Source organism: Neolamprologus multifasciatus, chromosome 13 (genome assembly GCF_963576455.1).
Source record: "Neolamprologus multifasciatus chromosome 13, fNeoMul1.2, whole genome shotgun sequence".
Classification (NCBI taxonomy): domain Eukaryota; kingdom Metazoa; phylum Chordata; class Actinopteri; order Cichliformes; family Cichlidae; genus Neolamprologus; species Neolamprologus multifasciatus.
Genome location: NC_140451.1, coordinates 9275048 through 9293697, shown reverse-complemented (window position 1 = coordinate 9293697; position 18650 = coordinate 9275048). Strand labels below are relative to the sequence as shown.

Genomic DNA, 18650 nt, shown 5'->3' with positions numbered 1-18650 from the left:
GTTATGCAATATCTAAAATAAGCACAGGGCAGTGCGATTTGGAATGCAATCTGTGCTCACATTTAGATTGCACCAAATCCCACTTATATAGGTTTAGAGAGGATTATAAAAGTCATTTTAATTCAAATACATTTAATCTTGTTTTTTTTTTCTCCACAACATAATTAAATTAGTGAACATATTCTCTTGATTTAGTTTACTGAAACCTGAACATTTACTGTCACCATCCTCCCATCTGTTCTGTGCTGGATATCAAGTGCAGTTGATTTCACTGATTGCACAACAACACATTTATAGTTAGGCTTTTTTTAACAGGTTTAAAAAAGAATAGGAACACTTTTTAGACAAAGAATTGGAAAACTAATGTAAAAATGTGTGAAACAATATTTGTCTGAAAAAATAATATCCCAAGAGAGTTACTTCATCCATGCCTGAAGTGGATTTTCTGCAGAAATACCTGCAGCTATTTGAAATGAAGCGATCATAAATATAGGGCTGACAGTTCTCAGATCACAGCTACCAACATTCTAAAGCCACAGTCACAGTGCAACATATCAGGAGCCCACATCTCTTTTCAATTGACTGCTAAGATCTCGATGATATGTATGTATTTGTACTACCTGTACTGTCTTTCGAACGCAGTTGTGGCAAATACATAAACTAAACATGCAATATGATAGAGAATATATTTCTTAGAGCTTCACTTCTTTTATCCCTCAATGTGTGTAAAGTGTGTATGATCTCATAAATCTTGAGGAGGATCAGTTGCTGTTGAGCATTAAAATGTAACTGTTTTTTTTATTTTTCCTCTTTGTTTGTGTGTAATGTCCCAATGTGATCCTGTTTAATCTGTAAGTGGACTATCATTAAAACTAAACCACGCTTTTAACAATATTACATCAACTTTACTGAATACGTGTTAGCTCAGTACAGTAGCGTTTGTAATGCTTAGCTAGCTTGGTGACACTGGATTATAGAAACAGCGGAGCAATTTGAAGGCTTAACACTCTGTCTCACACTGAGCTTTGAAACTCTAACAGAATGATTTTACCCAACTAAAAAACGTTTTTACTGTGTCATAGAACTAATTTAGCACGCTCCATCTCATCAACAATTAGAAAGCTAATGTTAGCATGCTAATGTTAGCACCTTGTCACTTGACAACCATCTTGAAACCCCTCGAGGTTATTGCCATTTTTTTGAAGCAATATCTTAAAGATTGATTATAATTATATTGATCAATCATAGAATATATGTATATATGCACCGCATCTCCTCCTTAACAGTTTGGCCTATCTGAACAGAAGTTTGCATGATCATCACAGAGATTATTAACATCTTTTTTTTTTAAAGATTTATTATACATCCCAAATTGTTTGATTTTAGTATGTATTATATTCATCTTATCATCCTCCCACGAATTTGGTGTTATATTTGCCGTTTGTTGCATAAGTCATACTCAACCCATATCACTCATGTAGCTTAAAGATCATCAAATTTTCTGACCGCAACAGAATTTTGTTTGAGTTGCCACTAAATGCAATATGAAGAATTAGAAATAAAGTCCTTAAATATCACAGAGATACAGCTAAACAAACAACAATTCATTCAAGTAAAGTCGAAGACTTTTTGGACGATCATCAGGCCTGCACAGACCCTACAGCAAGTACTGCTAAACCTTAGGTCAAACTTCAATTTCAAAATGTTTTGTGGATGTTGGCAATCATTACTGTGTTATATACAGAATAATATAAATTAATTACAATGGAGGAAGGAGTTTGAGGTTAAATAATGACCCTGTGGGTAACTTTAGACTGACAGCCTGTATGTGAATCCAGTAGGGTACAATGTGTATTACAATTGGGACTGTAAATTATTGACCAGTCATAATGGTCATTTTTACTGGCCATACCAACATTATGACATTACATGTTAATGTCAAAACCAAGGTTTACAGATTAATTTTGGTTGTCTTCAAAACTGAACAAGTTTCTATTTAGCTTGACTATGTAGCTTGCGGGGAAAATAAACAATATACGTATGTATTTATTATCACAATATGAAGTAGTATAATTAAAGATAATAAGCAAAATGAAATAACTTAACCAGGCATGTCTGTGCCGCTCAGACACTGACAGAAATAATTCACAGTTATTACTTTACTTTTACATTACTTTTTATAAAAATAATGGACTAACACAAACATTTTGAGATAAAACTACTGACATTTTTGATACAAAATGCCTGGTACAGGCATACTGAATGACAGTTCAGGATGTCTTTAATGCCTTCTTGCCAGTATCCACTTTGCTTGTTTGAGTTTTGCTTTTGGCTAGTGCATGGAGACAAGGAGTCACTTTCACACTATACTATTCAGATGTGGGTGGACCTAAAAGTGCACCGATAAGATCCATTCTCAGCAGTGTAAGATACCCCCTGTTGGTCCTTTAAATCTTCACAGTACTGTATCTTTCTGAGGAATGCCTCAAACCAAGATAGCACTTAATTAACCAGCTGCTGACAGTCTCATGTTTCATGTCGCAACCGTGAGTCATTCTTTGACTGTGAAGTCAAGTGATAACCTCAAGGACTACAAATGAAGCTGATGCTGAAGTGCAAATAAGTTCTTCTAATCCTCTAATAGCCATTTCAAATGCTCTATATCTGACATCACTTTTAGTTTCTGGTATTAGTTATTCTATTAGACTGTGTGCAGTTGACACAGTCGGTCTGTTGCACTAGTACAGCATCTGGATTTATGTTGTTAACCAAGGTTTCTTCAGGTGATAAAAACACATTTTATGGGTCAATAAAAGTCCAAAACCAGTTGACAATGTCATAGCAGCTACATGAAAATGTTATATAGAGTCTAAGGTGAATAACGATTCTCACAGACAGTCAACTGTGACAGATGCTCTATGTTGTTAAGCTAAGTAAATCAAAAGACATGTTATTTTCTGTCTTTGTGTAGTTAAAGCAGCAGCTGGACTCCCCTGGCATCATTGTTGCTGAAGTTTGCAGGAACTGGCTAAATTTGGCCCCGGTGGTTTGATTGTTTAAAGCACAGGCTGTAAACAGTCATATACAGGAGACTTTTGAACATCTAGAAAGGTGAGAGGTTGGTGACAAGAAAACTCATGAAACATGGCACTGCGAAATAAAGTGTGACCTTCAGAAATACAAGTGGCTTGAAATAAAAATGATGAGGAGGTGGCAACACTTTTGAAGGAAGTTGCTATGAAAGAGAAAAGTCAAACTGAAGACAAAAATAAAATCCTTGAAAACATTGTGAAAATATCTTTTAAAAAAAACTTTTTTACTTGTTGTTTCATTTACTCTTTGTGTTTTATACTTTCTTACTTATTTTTTGGTTTGTTTGTTTTTTAATTTAACATTAAATACTCAGGATTCTTTAGGTGACACTTGACTGTTTTCTTCGCTGTTGATTACAGTCAGATAATTAATCACATTACCTGAAATGTAACCTGATTTAAGGCCAATTACATACTGATAACTATGTGACTTGACAAGTAAATTAAAATCTACTAGCTTCTTCTACCTCTGGTTTTCTCAAAAATGCTTTACAACTAAATGTACGGCAGCTAGGACTAGGATTTGTTTTCGCTGTGTGAACGCATTTGGGCTCATTTCAGTATAAATGACAAATCTTTCTTGTTAAACTCCTTTAGTCGTTGCGATTGTCTTTCCAAATATAAAACTCAGTTTTCAGCCAAACAACATGAATCACGGCAATGTGTTGCAACGTGTGCCTGGGAGCCTCACACTCATCTCCCCTTACTGCTGTCTTGTGAACAGAGAATGAGGAGAAACAAGAACTTTCGTCTGCCTACCCCGAGGGAGCAGATACAACTTCACAGCTAAAGAATGACTTGATTCTGAGAGGAGCTTGCTCTTTATTTTGGTTTGTCTATTTTTCTAACTTCTTCCTGTTTGCTAACCAATTTTCTAACCGCAGACTTCTACTGTTTTGGTCAAAACCAGTTAGACATTAGTCTCACCTCCATTCTGAAAGAGTTATTCTGTGCTGTTGCGCAGCATCCAGCAAGATCAGTTTTTGTTCCCCATGTTATCACACATGAACAACACCCATCTGAAAAACGTTTGTCCCGAACTCTCTGTACTGAAACTGTGGGGGCTGCTTCCCTGTTTGATTACTATAAAATATGTTTCCTTGTGATTCTTTCTGAAATCCAGTCAAGGGTAACAGGAGGCTTCTGCAGCATGGGGTTGTGAAATCACAGTGGTGTTTCTGTTTATAATACACTCTTATTATCCTTGTAGTGTAGTTAAGGAAGTAGCCACTTACTTTATCAGATTGCAGTATATTACACATGTCATACACTCACTGGCTGCTTCATCAGGTACACCTGTTTAGCTGCTTGTTAATACAAATATCTAATTAGAATTAGTCATGTGGATGTGGTTGAGACGACCTGGTTAAATTCAAATGGTAATTTACATGACTTTAAACGTGGCATAGTTGTTGAAGCCACCTCTAGGGTTTACAGAGAAAGATCTGAAAAGAGAAAATATCAAGTGACCTGCAGCTCTCTGGGGTCTCTGGCTCTTTGATACTAGATCTTAGGAATGACCAGACTGCTTCAAGCTGACAGGAACGCAATAGTAACTCGAATACTCACTTGTTAAAATCAGGATATGCTGAAGAGCATCTTTGAATGCACAACATGAACTTTGTAGCAGATGCGCTACAGCAGCAGAAAACCACACTGGGTGCTAATCTTTTCAGCTAAGAACAGGAAACTGAGACTACACATGGGATGACCAACATTGTACAAGACTGGCGAAAATGTTGTTTTCAGGTTTCAATTTGTGGTGCAACATTTAGATGGTTGGGTCAGATTTGACATAAAAAGAAATAAAAACATGGATCTACTGGGCCAACAAGCTGCTGGTTGAGCTGTAATGGCATTTATATTTTCTCAACTTTCTAAAGCTCAAAATCACCATAAACTGGTTTCTTGAACATGGCAATGAGTTCACTGTACTCAGATGGCCTCCACAGACACCCTGTTGCAATCCAGTAGAGAGGGAGATTTGCATCATGCATATGCAGCTGAGAAATCTGTGTGATAGTGTTATATCAATATGCACCAAAATCCCAGAGGAATGATTCCATCATGTAGTTGGATCAATCTATGAATCTATGTAAAATTAAGGCAGTTCTGAAAGCAAAAGAGAGTCCAACCTGGTAGCAAAATGTACCTAATAAAGTGGCCGGTAAGTATATGCAACATGCAGTAGGCAGTAGTATAACATGTAGAAGGATGAAGCCCTTCTTATGCTGTAAAAGATTCTTTTTATGCACATTATTTCTTCACTATCCAAATTATTGAATTCCGGTGTTTCAATCACTTCCATGTTCACAGATGTATGAAATCAAGCACCTAGTGATGCAGACTGCTTCTGTGAGTATTTGTGAAAGAACGGGTCACTCTCAGCTGCTTAGTGAATTCCTCTGTGGATGTACAACAAGTCCACTCGTGAAAGTTCCTCACTACTAAATATTCCACAGTCAACTGTTAGTGGTGTTACAACAAAGTGAAGTGATTGGGAAAGACAGCAAGTCAGCCATGAAGTGGTGGACAATGTAAAATCTCAGAGCAGGGTCAACAGATGCCCAGGAGCAGAGTGTGCAGATGTCGCTAACTTGCTGCAGAGTCAGTCGCTACAGACCTCCAAGCTTCATGTAAGCTTCAGATGAGCTCAAAAACAGTGCGTAGAGAACTTCATGGGTTTCACTGGCCGAGCAGCATGCATCTAAGCCTTACATCACCAAGAGCAATGCAAAGCCCTGGGTGCAGTGGTGTAAAGCATGCCACCACTGGACTCTGGGGCAGTGGACACATGTTCTCTGGAGTGATGGAACAGGCTACTCCACTGGTAATCCGATGAACGAGTCTGGATTTGTTAGCAATTTTATGCTCCCAACTTTGTGGGAACAGTTTGAGGATGACCCTCTTCCTGTTCCAACATGACTGCACACCAGTCCATAAAGCAAAGTCCATAAAGATATGGATGAGATGGTTTGGTGTGGAAGAATGTGACTGGCCTGCACAGAGTCCAGACCTCAAGTCAATGGAACACCTTTGGAATGAATTAGAGCATATAGTCACTGTAAAAGCAGACAAATACTTTTGGTTTTTTTTTGCATTTACTGTTTAACTTGTTTCTATTTCTATTCTGTTTTTCCATGACATATGTTCCTAAAAAACAAAACAAAAAAACCCAAAATGACAAAAATGACAGACTGACCGAACAAATAAACAAAGCCCAGTGGAAGATTCTTTGGTTTAGTGCCTGCTAGTGAGGTTGTTGACTTTATTTAGGCTCAACTTAAAATCTCAGACTTCAAAAGTGTTGATAGATTTGCTTTCACAATGTGCAATTTCCAATCCCAGAATTTCTGATTTAAAGACTGATTTAAAAAAGAATTGGGAGAATACCAGGCAATGTCAGACTTTATGTAAACGAACCATGTACCTCTGTTAGTCTGGTTAATTCATTAGTGGTGATATGTCTACTGCTGTTTTGAAATTTTACTACAGAAAAGTACAATAGGTCATTTAACTAACCTTTACTGCCCTTTTTTGAAATGACAAGGCCACACACCAAACACATAAAAGAAAAAAGGTGTGTGAGTTAGATGCAGCTTTTATGCCAAAATATGGGAGGATTGAATCTAAGGAGTAAGATAAAACAGAGTTGTGAACTTCTGGTGAACTTACATGCACAGATTAGTAGAGGAAGCAACATATAAAAAGCATGAACACTACGTCACTTTATGTCCTCCTCCACAGGAAGCTTTCTGCAGCCCACAGCCTAGATCGGAAATTCTATTTTTGTAGGTTTGCCACATCACGACAGGCAGGAAGACATGCTTCAGAGGTTTATTTGGAAGCGTTGTTTCAGTCAAGCTTGACCACATTGTTTTATAACAGGAACTTGCTGAAATTAGGGTTTTCTTTAAAGACCCGGGCGTTAATAAATAAAAACGTGGAAGTGGAAGGAAACCAAATTGGTTTAGAGTTTATGTAAGCAACAAGAGAGTGGTTTTTACGTCTTAAGTCTAGAGCTTAACAACTGTAGTTGCATTTTAACCACATAATTGTATAACTTTAGAGGCAGTCTAACGCACACTCAGTTGAATAGCTGGCTGACGTGTTTAGGATATTACTCGGTCAACTGTCTGATGTGATAAAGAGGATTTTATAGCTCACAAGAGAGAATACACAATAGATGTGAAGCTGAAGAGAAAAGCAGCATAAGAAATGTGGCACACACTGCCCTCTGCAGACTGTGGGTTGTCTTTTCAAAAAATGTCCTTAATGTACATATCCAACATATTGTAAAAGGTGTGAAACACAATGTAAGCATAACAGATGTAGACATAAAACAAATGCTTTCATTCACAGCTTGTCTTTTCCTTTTAGCTGCCACCAGGATGCTGTGTCAAACAAACAAATGTTAAACAAATGATAACGGAGTAGGGAAGGTACACATGTACCAAGGGTGTTATAGATCTGATTCTGATTTTGCAAAATTAAAATATGGAAAATTTCTGTATTGGATCGCAACACACTTGTCATGTTAATTGATTATTTTGATCCTACACAACATGTAACACCCACTCAGACATTTCATCAGTTTGCGCTCTTATACTGAGCCACGAGTGTCACTTAATATTCTCTTTTTACTACATTAAGAGAGCCATTTTTAAACTGTTTTTTCTCATCTTAAGTAATTTCAATTGTTTTGGTGTCAGACTGATTTTTAACTTTAACACATTTATTTGGTTGTATTCTGCTTCATTAAACTACATACCATTTCACTTATTAAATCTATTGGTTATGTGTAAGTTAAATATTTCTTCTGACTGAATGCCTAAAACAGGGGTGTAGAACTCCAGGCCTTGAGGGCCAGTGTCCTGTAGGTTTTAGATCTCACCCTGGGTCTACACACCTGAATCAAATGATTAGTTCATTACCAGGCCTCTGGAGAACTTCAAGACATGTTGAGGAGGTAATTTAGACATTTAAATCAGCTGTGTTGCATCAAGGACACATCTAAAACCTGCAGGACACTGGCCCTCGAGGCCTGGAGTTCGACACCTGTGGCCTAAAATTTAGCATGGAGCAGTCAGCTGCTAGGGACAATCAGTATAATTAAGATAAAGCCACTTGACAATGACCTATAAATCATTCATTAACCTCTGTTGTTACTGACATCTTAGCAGAGAATCCGTTTTAAATAATTTTAGGCACTTTGTTACTTGAAACCTGTTACAAATTTGTTCCAATCTCTTTAGTTGAATCTTTGGAAAATGCCAAAGACACCAGTCTGATAGACATAAATAGAATTTTTGCAGGAACAAGATGATTCTCAATCAGCTATTACAGGACCTGACACAGGACCTTCTGTTCATCCATCTACTGCTCACTGAATCATCAGAGGCTTCATCAGGAGAACCGTCACCATGTTTCTCTTCTTAAGAAATGCCAAGGTATACAAAATTACACAAGAACTGCGCTGAGAACCAGTGTAAATACAAAACAGACTTACGGAGTGATGAATCTAGATTTGATATTTTCCAATCAAATTAGGGTCATACATACAGAAGATGTCAGGAGAGATACAATAGTGAGTGTCTACAGCCATAAAACATAGTGGAAGCTGTGTCATGGTTTGAGACTGCATTTGAACCAGTCTGTTGGGGATCTTATCAAAACTGATGAAATTAAGAATGGAGAAAAGTACCATCAGATTATAATCAAATTCAGTACCATCTGGAAATCATCTGATTGCCAACCCCTTCAATTTTTAGTACAACTATGATCCCCAAACAGTGCCAATACAATAAAAGCAATGCAACACCATCAACCATTGATGGGTCTCCTTAGAGCCCAGATTATTATAGCAGTGTAGGATCATCTTGACAAAGAACAGAATAAAAGGTAGCCAACACCCAAAGAAGAGCTCCTTCCAGAAGTGTGGAAAACTATTCCAAAAGAAATCACAAGGAGAGCTCAGAATGTGTTGAAGAATAAAGCTGGTCATATTTTTCTAGCAAAGTCAGAAATGAGTTTTTCCTAGATGATTACTACACCACATGGTGAACATTAAATCAGAGAATCAGAAGTGACGGTAAGTTGCAGTCATGCAAGCAGCAGTTATACCTAATGATACATATTGCAACAAATCCGCTGGACTAGAATCACAGTTTAACACAGGTTTATATTTTATTTAAAACAGTCATTGTAGAATGCACTCTGTCCTCCATCCACATGAGAACATTTACTCTGCCAATACTGTACGTTGTGACATCTAGGGGATATATTATTTCCTTGTCTTACAAATGACATTCATCCAAACAAACAAAAATAGTTTTTGTGGAAAAACCCCACAAAGCTACAGAAACATTAACTCTCACGTCAACTACAAAACAATGTCAATCCCCTTTTGTTACTGCAGTTTTAACTTATACTAATAGTCACAATGGCTAAAGGCACAAAGTAACTGTACATATAGTATTTCTGAAATACTTTGGCTTAACTGAATACGAGACTTTTGGTCTGTAACGCAGTAACAGTGACAGTGGATACAGGGTGCAAACTGTGCCAAGAGGCAATTCACGACTACATTCTTACCTGACCCATCTTGAAAAACAAATAAGAAAACTACAGCAGACTTGGCATATTGCACATTGTGTACTGTGATTCAAAGTGCTGCACCAATCTCATCAAGACTCTTCAAATTAAAAACAAGATTTTTTTTCTCTTTTTTCCTCCCTCTTCATCTTGTTCTGATCCGGTGAAATGGATGGCAGTATCTTAACTCTACCTCTTCCAAAATGACTAAACCTTGGAAATCCATCATCTGTCAAAGCACGGAGCAGCGCAAGTATAGTGCATGCTAACTTGGAATGCCCTGTTGGGAATGTTAGACTTTGGCTCCAGCGACGTGGAGATGGTTTGGGTGTTGATGCTCTGGGGGGCGTTGGCAGTGGAGTGGCTGAGGTAGGAGGCAGGCAGGTGGTTAGGGGCTGTGACTGGCTGTGGAGCTTGCTGGGGGTACTGCGCATTTGTTCGGTTGAGGTACTGAGCTGAGGTGTGGTAAACTGTCTGACCCTGCTGCTGCTGCTGGTTGGGCTGCTGACACTTTTGCTTGTTGGCCTCTTTGACGTCACTGTCATGTGCACTGTGGAAAGAAGGGGCAAAGAGTTGCACTGTTGATTAGCGAAAAGAGTCAATGCTGCACACCGAGTGCTGATGTAAATCTCTTGTATATGTAAGGTGTGTGCTTCTGTTGTGCTTTGGCTTCTTTTGTTCTGCTGTGCCATTGTGAGGCATCAATGTTAAAACACTCTCAAACCTGAAACGCAGCACCTAACTGTCCCAAGTCATTTTAATCAACCGTGTTGAGCGTTCACTTTCATATTCAGCACATATACAAGTCAACTTTGTGCGAGGTTATTGTTAGATACGCACATGAGTAGTTTCTCTGTACACGGGATTAGGTTCTCCCATGCGTAGCCCGTGAGGCGCTGCAGTCGGGGTGGCCATGTAAGTGACAGGTGAAGGACCAGGCGTGAGGCGGCCACACACGCAGCAGCCACCAGTGAAGGTGCAAAACACAAAAAGACATGATCTGAGGAGAAAAAAAAAGCACCCCAGATTTAACACCCCAAAGACCCCAATCCTCATTTTTACATTTTTTTCTTCATGAAAACAGACATTATGTCCAAAATGAATTTAAAAACTGAGATCTACTACAGTAACTGCATTATGGCTTAACAGGAACTACACTAGTTTGCTAAACCGTCAGGCATCGATGCTACTTTCACAGACATTTCAAAAGACAAACAGATAAAGACCTAAAATATCCGTGCTAAGCTAAATACTGCAATAGCCAGCGTTTGCTAGCTTTAGCAATTGCTAGGACTGAATGGATTTTCTCAGTAACCCATTTATAACTTAAAATGCCAGACTGAAAAATTTAAATATACATAGAACCAACATGCTATAAAGTAAGTTTCTTATTCAAATCATCTAAATTATCATGTAGAATCTAATTATGACAGATAAGATAAAACTAGCTGAATTGTTGCTAACGCTACGTAGCCTTGGAAAGTAGAATTTAGACTGCTATTACTGCAGCTGTTATACTGTATTATTTTAGAATTAATTAATTTTAGAAGGATAAACACATAAAGAACAGTTATTTTCTCACTAGTCATGAATGACAATTAAAGTACATCTTCTCTTTAAAAAACTGGCCAAGCAAACTCAAAGATCAACTTTTGTGGGTGGACACTGTTATTTTCCACTTACATTTCCTTATTATTCTGAATGTGTAGGCATAAATGTGTTATTTAAAAAAAGCAGTTAGTGGATTTTTTTTAAAGGTAATATAGAAAGAGATGAGAAAGCAAACCTGTGATAAATAGTTTAATTTAACTTTCCCTCAATGTTACAAGACAACATTAAAAAAATGTTAACTTTAAGTTTGAGAATTTAGTGCTATACAAATGTTAGATTCATGCTAAAATATTGAAACCTCAAAGTGTGATATCATTGCAGACACGGACAAGAAAACTAGGAGTACTGCACATTTGTCCAGTGTAGGCGCTGAGTTGGGGTGTGGTAAACAGTGGTGAATGTTTTTGAGCTGTTGTGGCTTGGGATGTGGCGTAATTGTTGGAATTGGTTCCAGACACACTGCACAGTATATTTTGGAAAATGCTGATGTACTGGGATGTTCACATGTGACCATCTCTAAGAGGCACCAGTACTAAAATAACCGCTTGATACAACGAAGGCATGCAGAAGAGCATCTCTGAATGCAGAACACATTGAAACTGGAAACAGATGGACTACAGCAGCAGAAGACCCCACCGGGTGCCACTCCTGCTAACTGAGAACAGGAAACCAAGGCGAAGACTGAGAAAACATTCCCTTGGTTTGATGACACTCAGTTGTCGTTGCGGTGGTGATTTAATGGTGTTGCAGATATGTTCTTGGTGCAATTTGGTGCCCTTATTACTAATTTAGCATTGTTTTGCCTACTTGAGTAAAGTTGCTGACTGTACCCATGCCTTTATGGCTGCTCCCAGCTGGAACAATAGCACGTAACAAACTGGTTTCTTGGACACGACAGTGAATTTATGGTATTTATATGACCTCCACAGTCACCAGATCAGACCAGAAGAGAATTAGAACACCTTAGGAATGTGGTGGAACAAGATATTTGCACCATGGAGCAACACTGTGATGCTATCATATCAACATATCAATAACCAAAATCTCAGAGGATTGTTTTCAGCACCATGTTGAAAGCGCCACAAAGATTTGTGGCAGTGCTGAAGCCATATAATCCTACATATGAAACAATGTAGGAGTGAATTCACCAAAAAGGACTTTAAACTAAACTTCCATAAAAAAAAAAAAAAGAATAAACTCCTGCTTTAAAACAATGTAAAGTTATACATTGGTATTTACATGTTAAACCCTAATGTTTAAGGTTAGATATTTAATCGAATGTCTTCTGCAATACAATATTTCAAAATATTATTAGTAATTTGTTCTTTAATATCAGTTGAAATACCAGTGATGTCACACAGTGCTGTTTCAGTATTAACAGACGGTGCAAAACTGATAATCAACGTTGAGTCAATTAAATGTAGGTTGACAGACGAATATTGATTTAACTGTTTCAACTACTGTTTGCTGTCTGGATAGGCTCTGAGGAGCTTCTGATAACTGGAAAATCAACGTTATCAGCTCCACTAGAAACTGATAATACTGATAAGCAAGACTGCACTGCACAAATACATCCAAAATGCATGGTACCTTGCAAGGAAACCTCAAGGAAGTAATCCACATATTTGGCCATGTATAGTTTAGTCTTTTCCAGGCATGTCATAGGCCAGCCATCATGCAGATCACCCTCATGGACCGCAATAGAGAGGTAGTAGTCTGTAAAATGGGCCGCCGTAGGGAGGTACAGATTCCACTGGAAAGTTTCCAGCAGGAGCAGCTCCATATGCAGTAAGCCCTGCTTGGTCAGGACCAGGTTCATGGAGCTCATGCAACCCAGGTTGTTTAGTGTTTCCAGCTTCGGCACCCGGTCCTCCCTTTCCTCAAACTTACCTGTAAGCAAAGAACAATCACCCAATCTGTCACACCAGCGTGGACATTTACTAGTTAGATGTGTTGAAAAGTGAAGTCAGCTGCACACTTACTGGCCAGGAGAAGACACGAGAGCGAGACCATGTGAAGCTGCTGCACCGTGACGTCATAGCGGTCCATGAAGAGGTCCAACAAGTAGACGGCCAGGTGCCTGGCCGTAGGACAGAGCCTGCAGCGGTTGCTGACAATGGCTATGAGGTCTGCGAAGTATCGCCTCAAATTGAGCTGAGGGGACTGACCTTTGAAGGAAGGTAACTTGAGCTCCTATGGGACAACATGTGTTTTGAGATTTCAAAAAGACACATCTTTCATTGTAACTGAACTAGACTTTAGGTTTATTCTGCTGTAGTCCTATGAGATTACTCCAGCAGCAAGCAATTTAAAGCGAGCAAAGACAAGTTCATGCCTATTAAAATAAGGAATCAATTTCGTTTTCAAAAGTAACTCAGATTTCACTATTTACAGTTTTGCACTGCTGTTTCAGTATCAAAATGTGAAACAGCACGACAGAAGACGTTACTGATGAATGTGAAGGATGACACTTCAGGTAACTTTTCTCATAGTTTTTGCATCATTTTTAGCAGCCACCACATAAATGACCCGGTGTGACTCACTTTGTATCGCAGCGCCTGGTATATATCTGCAGCAAGTTGTCCTTTCCACCATTGGTCCTCCAGCTCCATTTAATACAGTGCTTTGGAAACCTGGCAAAGACAAAACATCGGAAAGGCAGTTAATCAACTAAAACGTGTCTCAGAAAGAGCACAGGAAAAAAAAATGCCGCACAATGACACTAAATCTCCAAACACACAGCCATGTCACTTTTCACGATAGCGGATCAGAAGTGGGAACAGTGAAGTCAATCATCTTTCAATCACTGCGTTTTTCCCTTCTTTTTCTGAGGTGAGAATGTGAAAAGAAACGCGACTCCTGTCCAACCCAAAGCGGAGACTCACCCAGAGAGCACATGTAGTGAACTATTACGGGCAGTTTCACTGAAGAAAACTTCAATTCAAACTAGCCAAACAAGCTCTGCTCGCACTCATTGTTGTAGCTGCTGAGAGTCGGCAACACGAGTCCAAACACTACTGGTGCGTTCAAGTGCTGTTCGAAAAGTCGCGATCCCTCGTGAACAACCAACCAACCGAAAGACAGCCGGGAAAACTGGAGGTGAAATATTACAACCACTACACTACACTACACTACAACCAACATAGTAGCCGATAAAGTGCAACAGATGCGTGTTTTCAATTGAAAGATGTGCATTGTAAAACATTTTGGTGCAACATCTAGCTGTTTAACACAGTTTACCTGTGAGATTTTGTTTTTGATTATCACTTGAAAGCATCATTCCATTGTCTTTACAAGTACTGCACAGGTTGCAACCAATTACGGATAAGCAACAACTGTCAACATCCAATCACTGCAAAGTCAGCTTAGCTGCTTTCCTATTGCAGCCAATGGTCAATGAATGGGAATGGCAACATCTAATTTGTGCCCACATCCCAATATTGCAGTTTCTATAGGCTATCTATATTGAACTGTAAAATGTTAAAACGGGCCAAACACAGCAAGCTAGTAAAAGAACAGTTTTCTAGCAGTTTCATTTTTTGTACTGCCCACATTTTCAGATAAACAATAAAGATGCATGAGAAGTGATTAGCTCATCATGCATTGCTTTGAAGCTGACAGCTGGGCCAGCTTGCCAACAGCCAAAAAAGGCAGGTGCTTGGGGCCCAACACCAGAAGAGGTCCCCCAAGTGCTGACAAACTTTAACCTACAGCAGTGGCAACCAGTGCCCTTGAATTAAAAGCAATCAAAAACAAAATTGCAGAGACAGTCAAAGAGACTCGACCTCTTTAGGGGGGCCTGATGTGACTCCACTGACTCCCACTGCAAGCTGGCCACAAGGCAAGAGAGGTAACTGCTTGGTGGGCCATACTAGCAGGGTCTGGTTTACAATACAGCATGGCGACATTGAAAGTTTGCAATTATACTCAGCCCATTGGTCGTGTTGTGCACAAGCAGTGACGTCGCCACAACTCTTTACCATTTATATCAGTGCTGGAGCATGAGTACTCTGTGCAGTATTCTCCTGAACGATAGGTCTTGGCACAAAAACTCTACTTAAGTACTGGTATAAAAGAGGGGAAGAAGTTAAACTACCCTAACAACAACAACAGAAGACACCTGACAAATGAAGAGTAGTTAAACAATGAAGAAAAAAGGGAAGGTGGAGAAAACCGGCAAGACAGTTGTGAGTGGAGGAGATAATGAACCTAATGATGGTTAAATATAATGTGAAATAATTAATACTGCTAGTCTAGCCTGAACAGTAGGGAGAGACACTTGAATAAAGTCAATTTTTGCCTACGGCCCCTACAGATTCTAGCATCACCACTGTTTACTGCCAGGTCATAAGTCCATCAGTGGTATCCTGTGTCATTTACAGTAGCTTCAGTTGGTCACAAGTTGTTTGAGAACCCACCCACTTCTTGTCACTAACTTTTTTCTTATTTGTGTTCTCATAAATGTTTGACATGGGTTTACTTTTTCTGTTCTCAATTATTATATTATATTATATTATATTATATTATATTATATTATATTATATTATATTATATTATATTATATTATATTAGTTTTAGAGAAACTCCTATCTGTCTTGTTTGTCTTGCTGTCTCACAGTAGTGCTGAGCCACTGTAACCATTCCTTCTAACCAGGTTGTTGGTTTCTAGGCTAGATGATACTGGTTTGTTCCATTGTCAATGGTTTGTTCCTTTCTCTCATAAAAGTGAAAATATCAAGTGAAAGTAAAAACTAAAATAGTGGGCCAATCCATCAGTGCAGCACATTCAATGAGTGAAATATGGTGAAAATCTACTAAAAAGAAAATGCTCATTGAATTTACATGTGCGTCCCGTGTGTTTGTGTACACAGCTGTGATAACAAATGTGAAAGTGATTCTTTTCTTTGTGGCTACATTTACCTAACTGAGTTTTATCTACTCTCAGGAGACTGTGATGACCTCTAAAAACTTACAATAGAAGAATAATTGTTATTCCAATATACATTTAAAAAAAATCCCTGTGCAGGCAAAGTAATTCAATCAGTCACTTTTTGCATTTAAATAATGGAAAGAGCAGTCTGGGAGTGTAGCTGCATGCAGGGGGTGAGGGTTAAGAGGATTGTTAATGCTAACCACTCTGTGGTAGATATTGCTGAGGCGGTGGGAAGCCGTCTTTATAAAGGACTGAAACTGTCTGTCAGGGGAAACGAATGGTGTCCTGGGTGGAGGGAGCCAGTGGCTTTCTTCTTCTTCTTCTTCTTCTTCTTCTTCTTCTTCTTCTTTGTTGTGTCATGCAGCTCCTACTTGGAGTGCAGCTGACAGCTATTGTCTGGCTCAGTAGTGTGACCAAGAGTCTGCAGAGTCTTTCAAAAAGCACATGGAGAGAAATGGCAGATGAATGTAAACAACCTTTAAGTTACTGATCCTATTTAAGGTTAGCATCATAAAGCTGTTTACTTCCTGGCATTGGTGTCTCAAAATAGGCAACATTCCTCTAGAGACCCAGCTAAAATCTGCAATGCTGCCCAGATGCATTCATTTAAACTCTGTTAGGGGGGCATTGTTCTGACAACTTTAAAATCTGAAAGTGATTTTTGTAAACTAATCATAAAGGACAGATGGCACAGTTTGTAATTAAAAATCCATGGATAGGTTCATGTCGGTGGTTTAGAAAGTGTGGGTCAGCTCTGAAGAGTCAGCATTCTACTGTCTCATACTTGTAATACTTAAAAGTCAGTCAGTAAAAGATGGAGTACTAATTTGTACCTACACAAAGTCACTTATTAAAATCCCTATAGTGATTATGTCCATTTACAATTCAAATTAAAGAGTCTTATTAAAGATTGTCGAAAGGTCACAAGTGCGAATGAATCTACAGCCCATTAAGTAGCTGCAATAAAGGGTGTCACATTTGCTCCACTCCAGGCCCAGTGGTCAAATTTTATAGCTGCTATTGAACTATACGAAGCCCTTCACTGTGTGTTAATTAAATTTGTGAAGTGCTCCACAAACCCAAAGGATATAGCAGGCAGAGCAGAGGCAACCTAAACTTTCACTTCTTCAGTGTTTTGCAGTATTATAAACTGCATTCAATGCTGTACCTGCCTGGAATAACAAATACAAACATCCCTGCTTGAGTCTGACTGAGGCTATCACCAGTTCAGATCTTTTTGTGTTGATTGACTACCACAGGGTTTTACTTCTTATACGAAACAAAACTGAAAGAAACAAAACCATCAGATTATACTTACATTGTGTAACATTCATAGATTTTTTTTTCAGTCACTGTTAATTGTATACACAGCACTTCATAGACATATAGACTGTCTACTGGATACTCAGTAGAAGTTAAAATCATGAATGAATCAATAATTATGATCCAGTAACACACTATATATGATCGAAGAGACCTAAATACTTAAATAAAAAATATAAAGACACAAATTTCCTACATAGTTTTTATTTTTGTAATAATCCTCACCTTGCTTTTGGTCCATCCAAAAAAAATTGATGTAGCTATCAATCAATAATTCTTAAAGTCCCATTTTAAAGACTTGAGTTGAGCATTTTCACAATTACCAACTTTCTATGTTGAAACTGGATGTGAGGAACAAGGTGTGGATGCAAGTGTGAAATTGAGGACATTGCATAACTGTTATCTAACAACGCGTGGCTGTCGAATCCTTCTAAAAATGCACAAAATAAAGTTCATAGTATTTTCACTGTATTTGACACAGTATCCAAAACCAAGAGTAATATCCAAATTTTTCATTTTTTTGTTTCAAAAAGAAACATACATGCAAAAGTTGGCACCACACTTTTGGGGCTGAAATGTAAACAATCTTTAAAACTGTGAAATTTTGCTGTGACTAGCCTGGGATTATTTCTCAATTCCTAGGGTGTCCTTGGTTTGAGTGATGTAAATGTCTTCATTGGATGGTGAGCGTGAAAGTGTGTGGAGATTAGGTTTTTTGTGACCATGTGGACCAATCTGTGAAGGTCCTATTTGGGGGCAGTTTAACAATTTGCTTCACTTTAATCCACTCCTGTAGAAAAATAATTCTAGAAATGTTCATGTTGGAAAGGACATGAACAGCTTCCTTAGAAGTTTACATTCACATAGAAACATATTGTATGAAAGCTCATAATACCATTTAAGACTACTCAGTGGAATTGTTACCGTCATACAAAACCCAGCATGCAAGCTGTAGGCTGCAGTAGTTAGCCGCGACCAGTTAATGTTGTTATTATTATTTTGCTAACAAATTTGGAAAATACGTGTTTTCATGTACGCCTTGTTATATTTCCACTATTTTCGGTTTTCTAGGCTTCTAGGCTTTTTTTTTTTACGTG

The 18650-nt window shown here is 38.4% G+C and overlaps 1 protein-coding gene across 2 annotated transcripts; it reads right to left on the bottom strand.

Moving 5' to 3' along the window:
• Window positions 1-9348: 9348 nt before the first annotated feature.
• On the bottom strand, window positions 9349-14406 carry ccnj (cyclin J). 2 transcript variants are annotated; one of them, XM_085183446.1, is made up of 6 exons: window positions 14183-14406; window positions 13841-13930; window positions 13280-13490; window positions 12888-13187; window positions 10527-10686; window positions 9349-10236 (listed from the first exon to the last, which is right to left on the bottom strand). In XM_085183446.1, the coding sequence occupies exons 2-6, from the start codon at window positions 13907-13909 to the stop codon at window positions 9912-9914; spliced, it is 1065 nt and encodes a 354-aa protein (XP_085039572.1). In that variant the 5' UTR covers window positions 13910-13930; window positions 14183-14406; the 3' UTR covers window positions 9349-9911. The 2 variants fall into 2 exon arrangements, with proteins under 2 accessions (XP_085039572.1, XP_085039573.1); XM_085183447.1 differs by lacking the exon at window positions 14183-14406 and adding an exon at window positions 14038-14165.
• Window positions 14407-18650: the final 4244 nt, after the last annotated feature.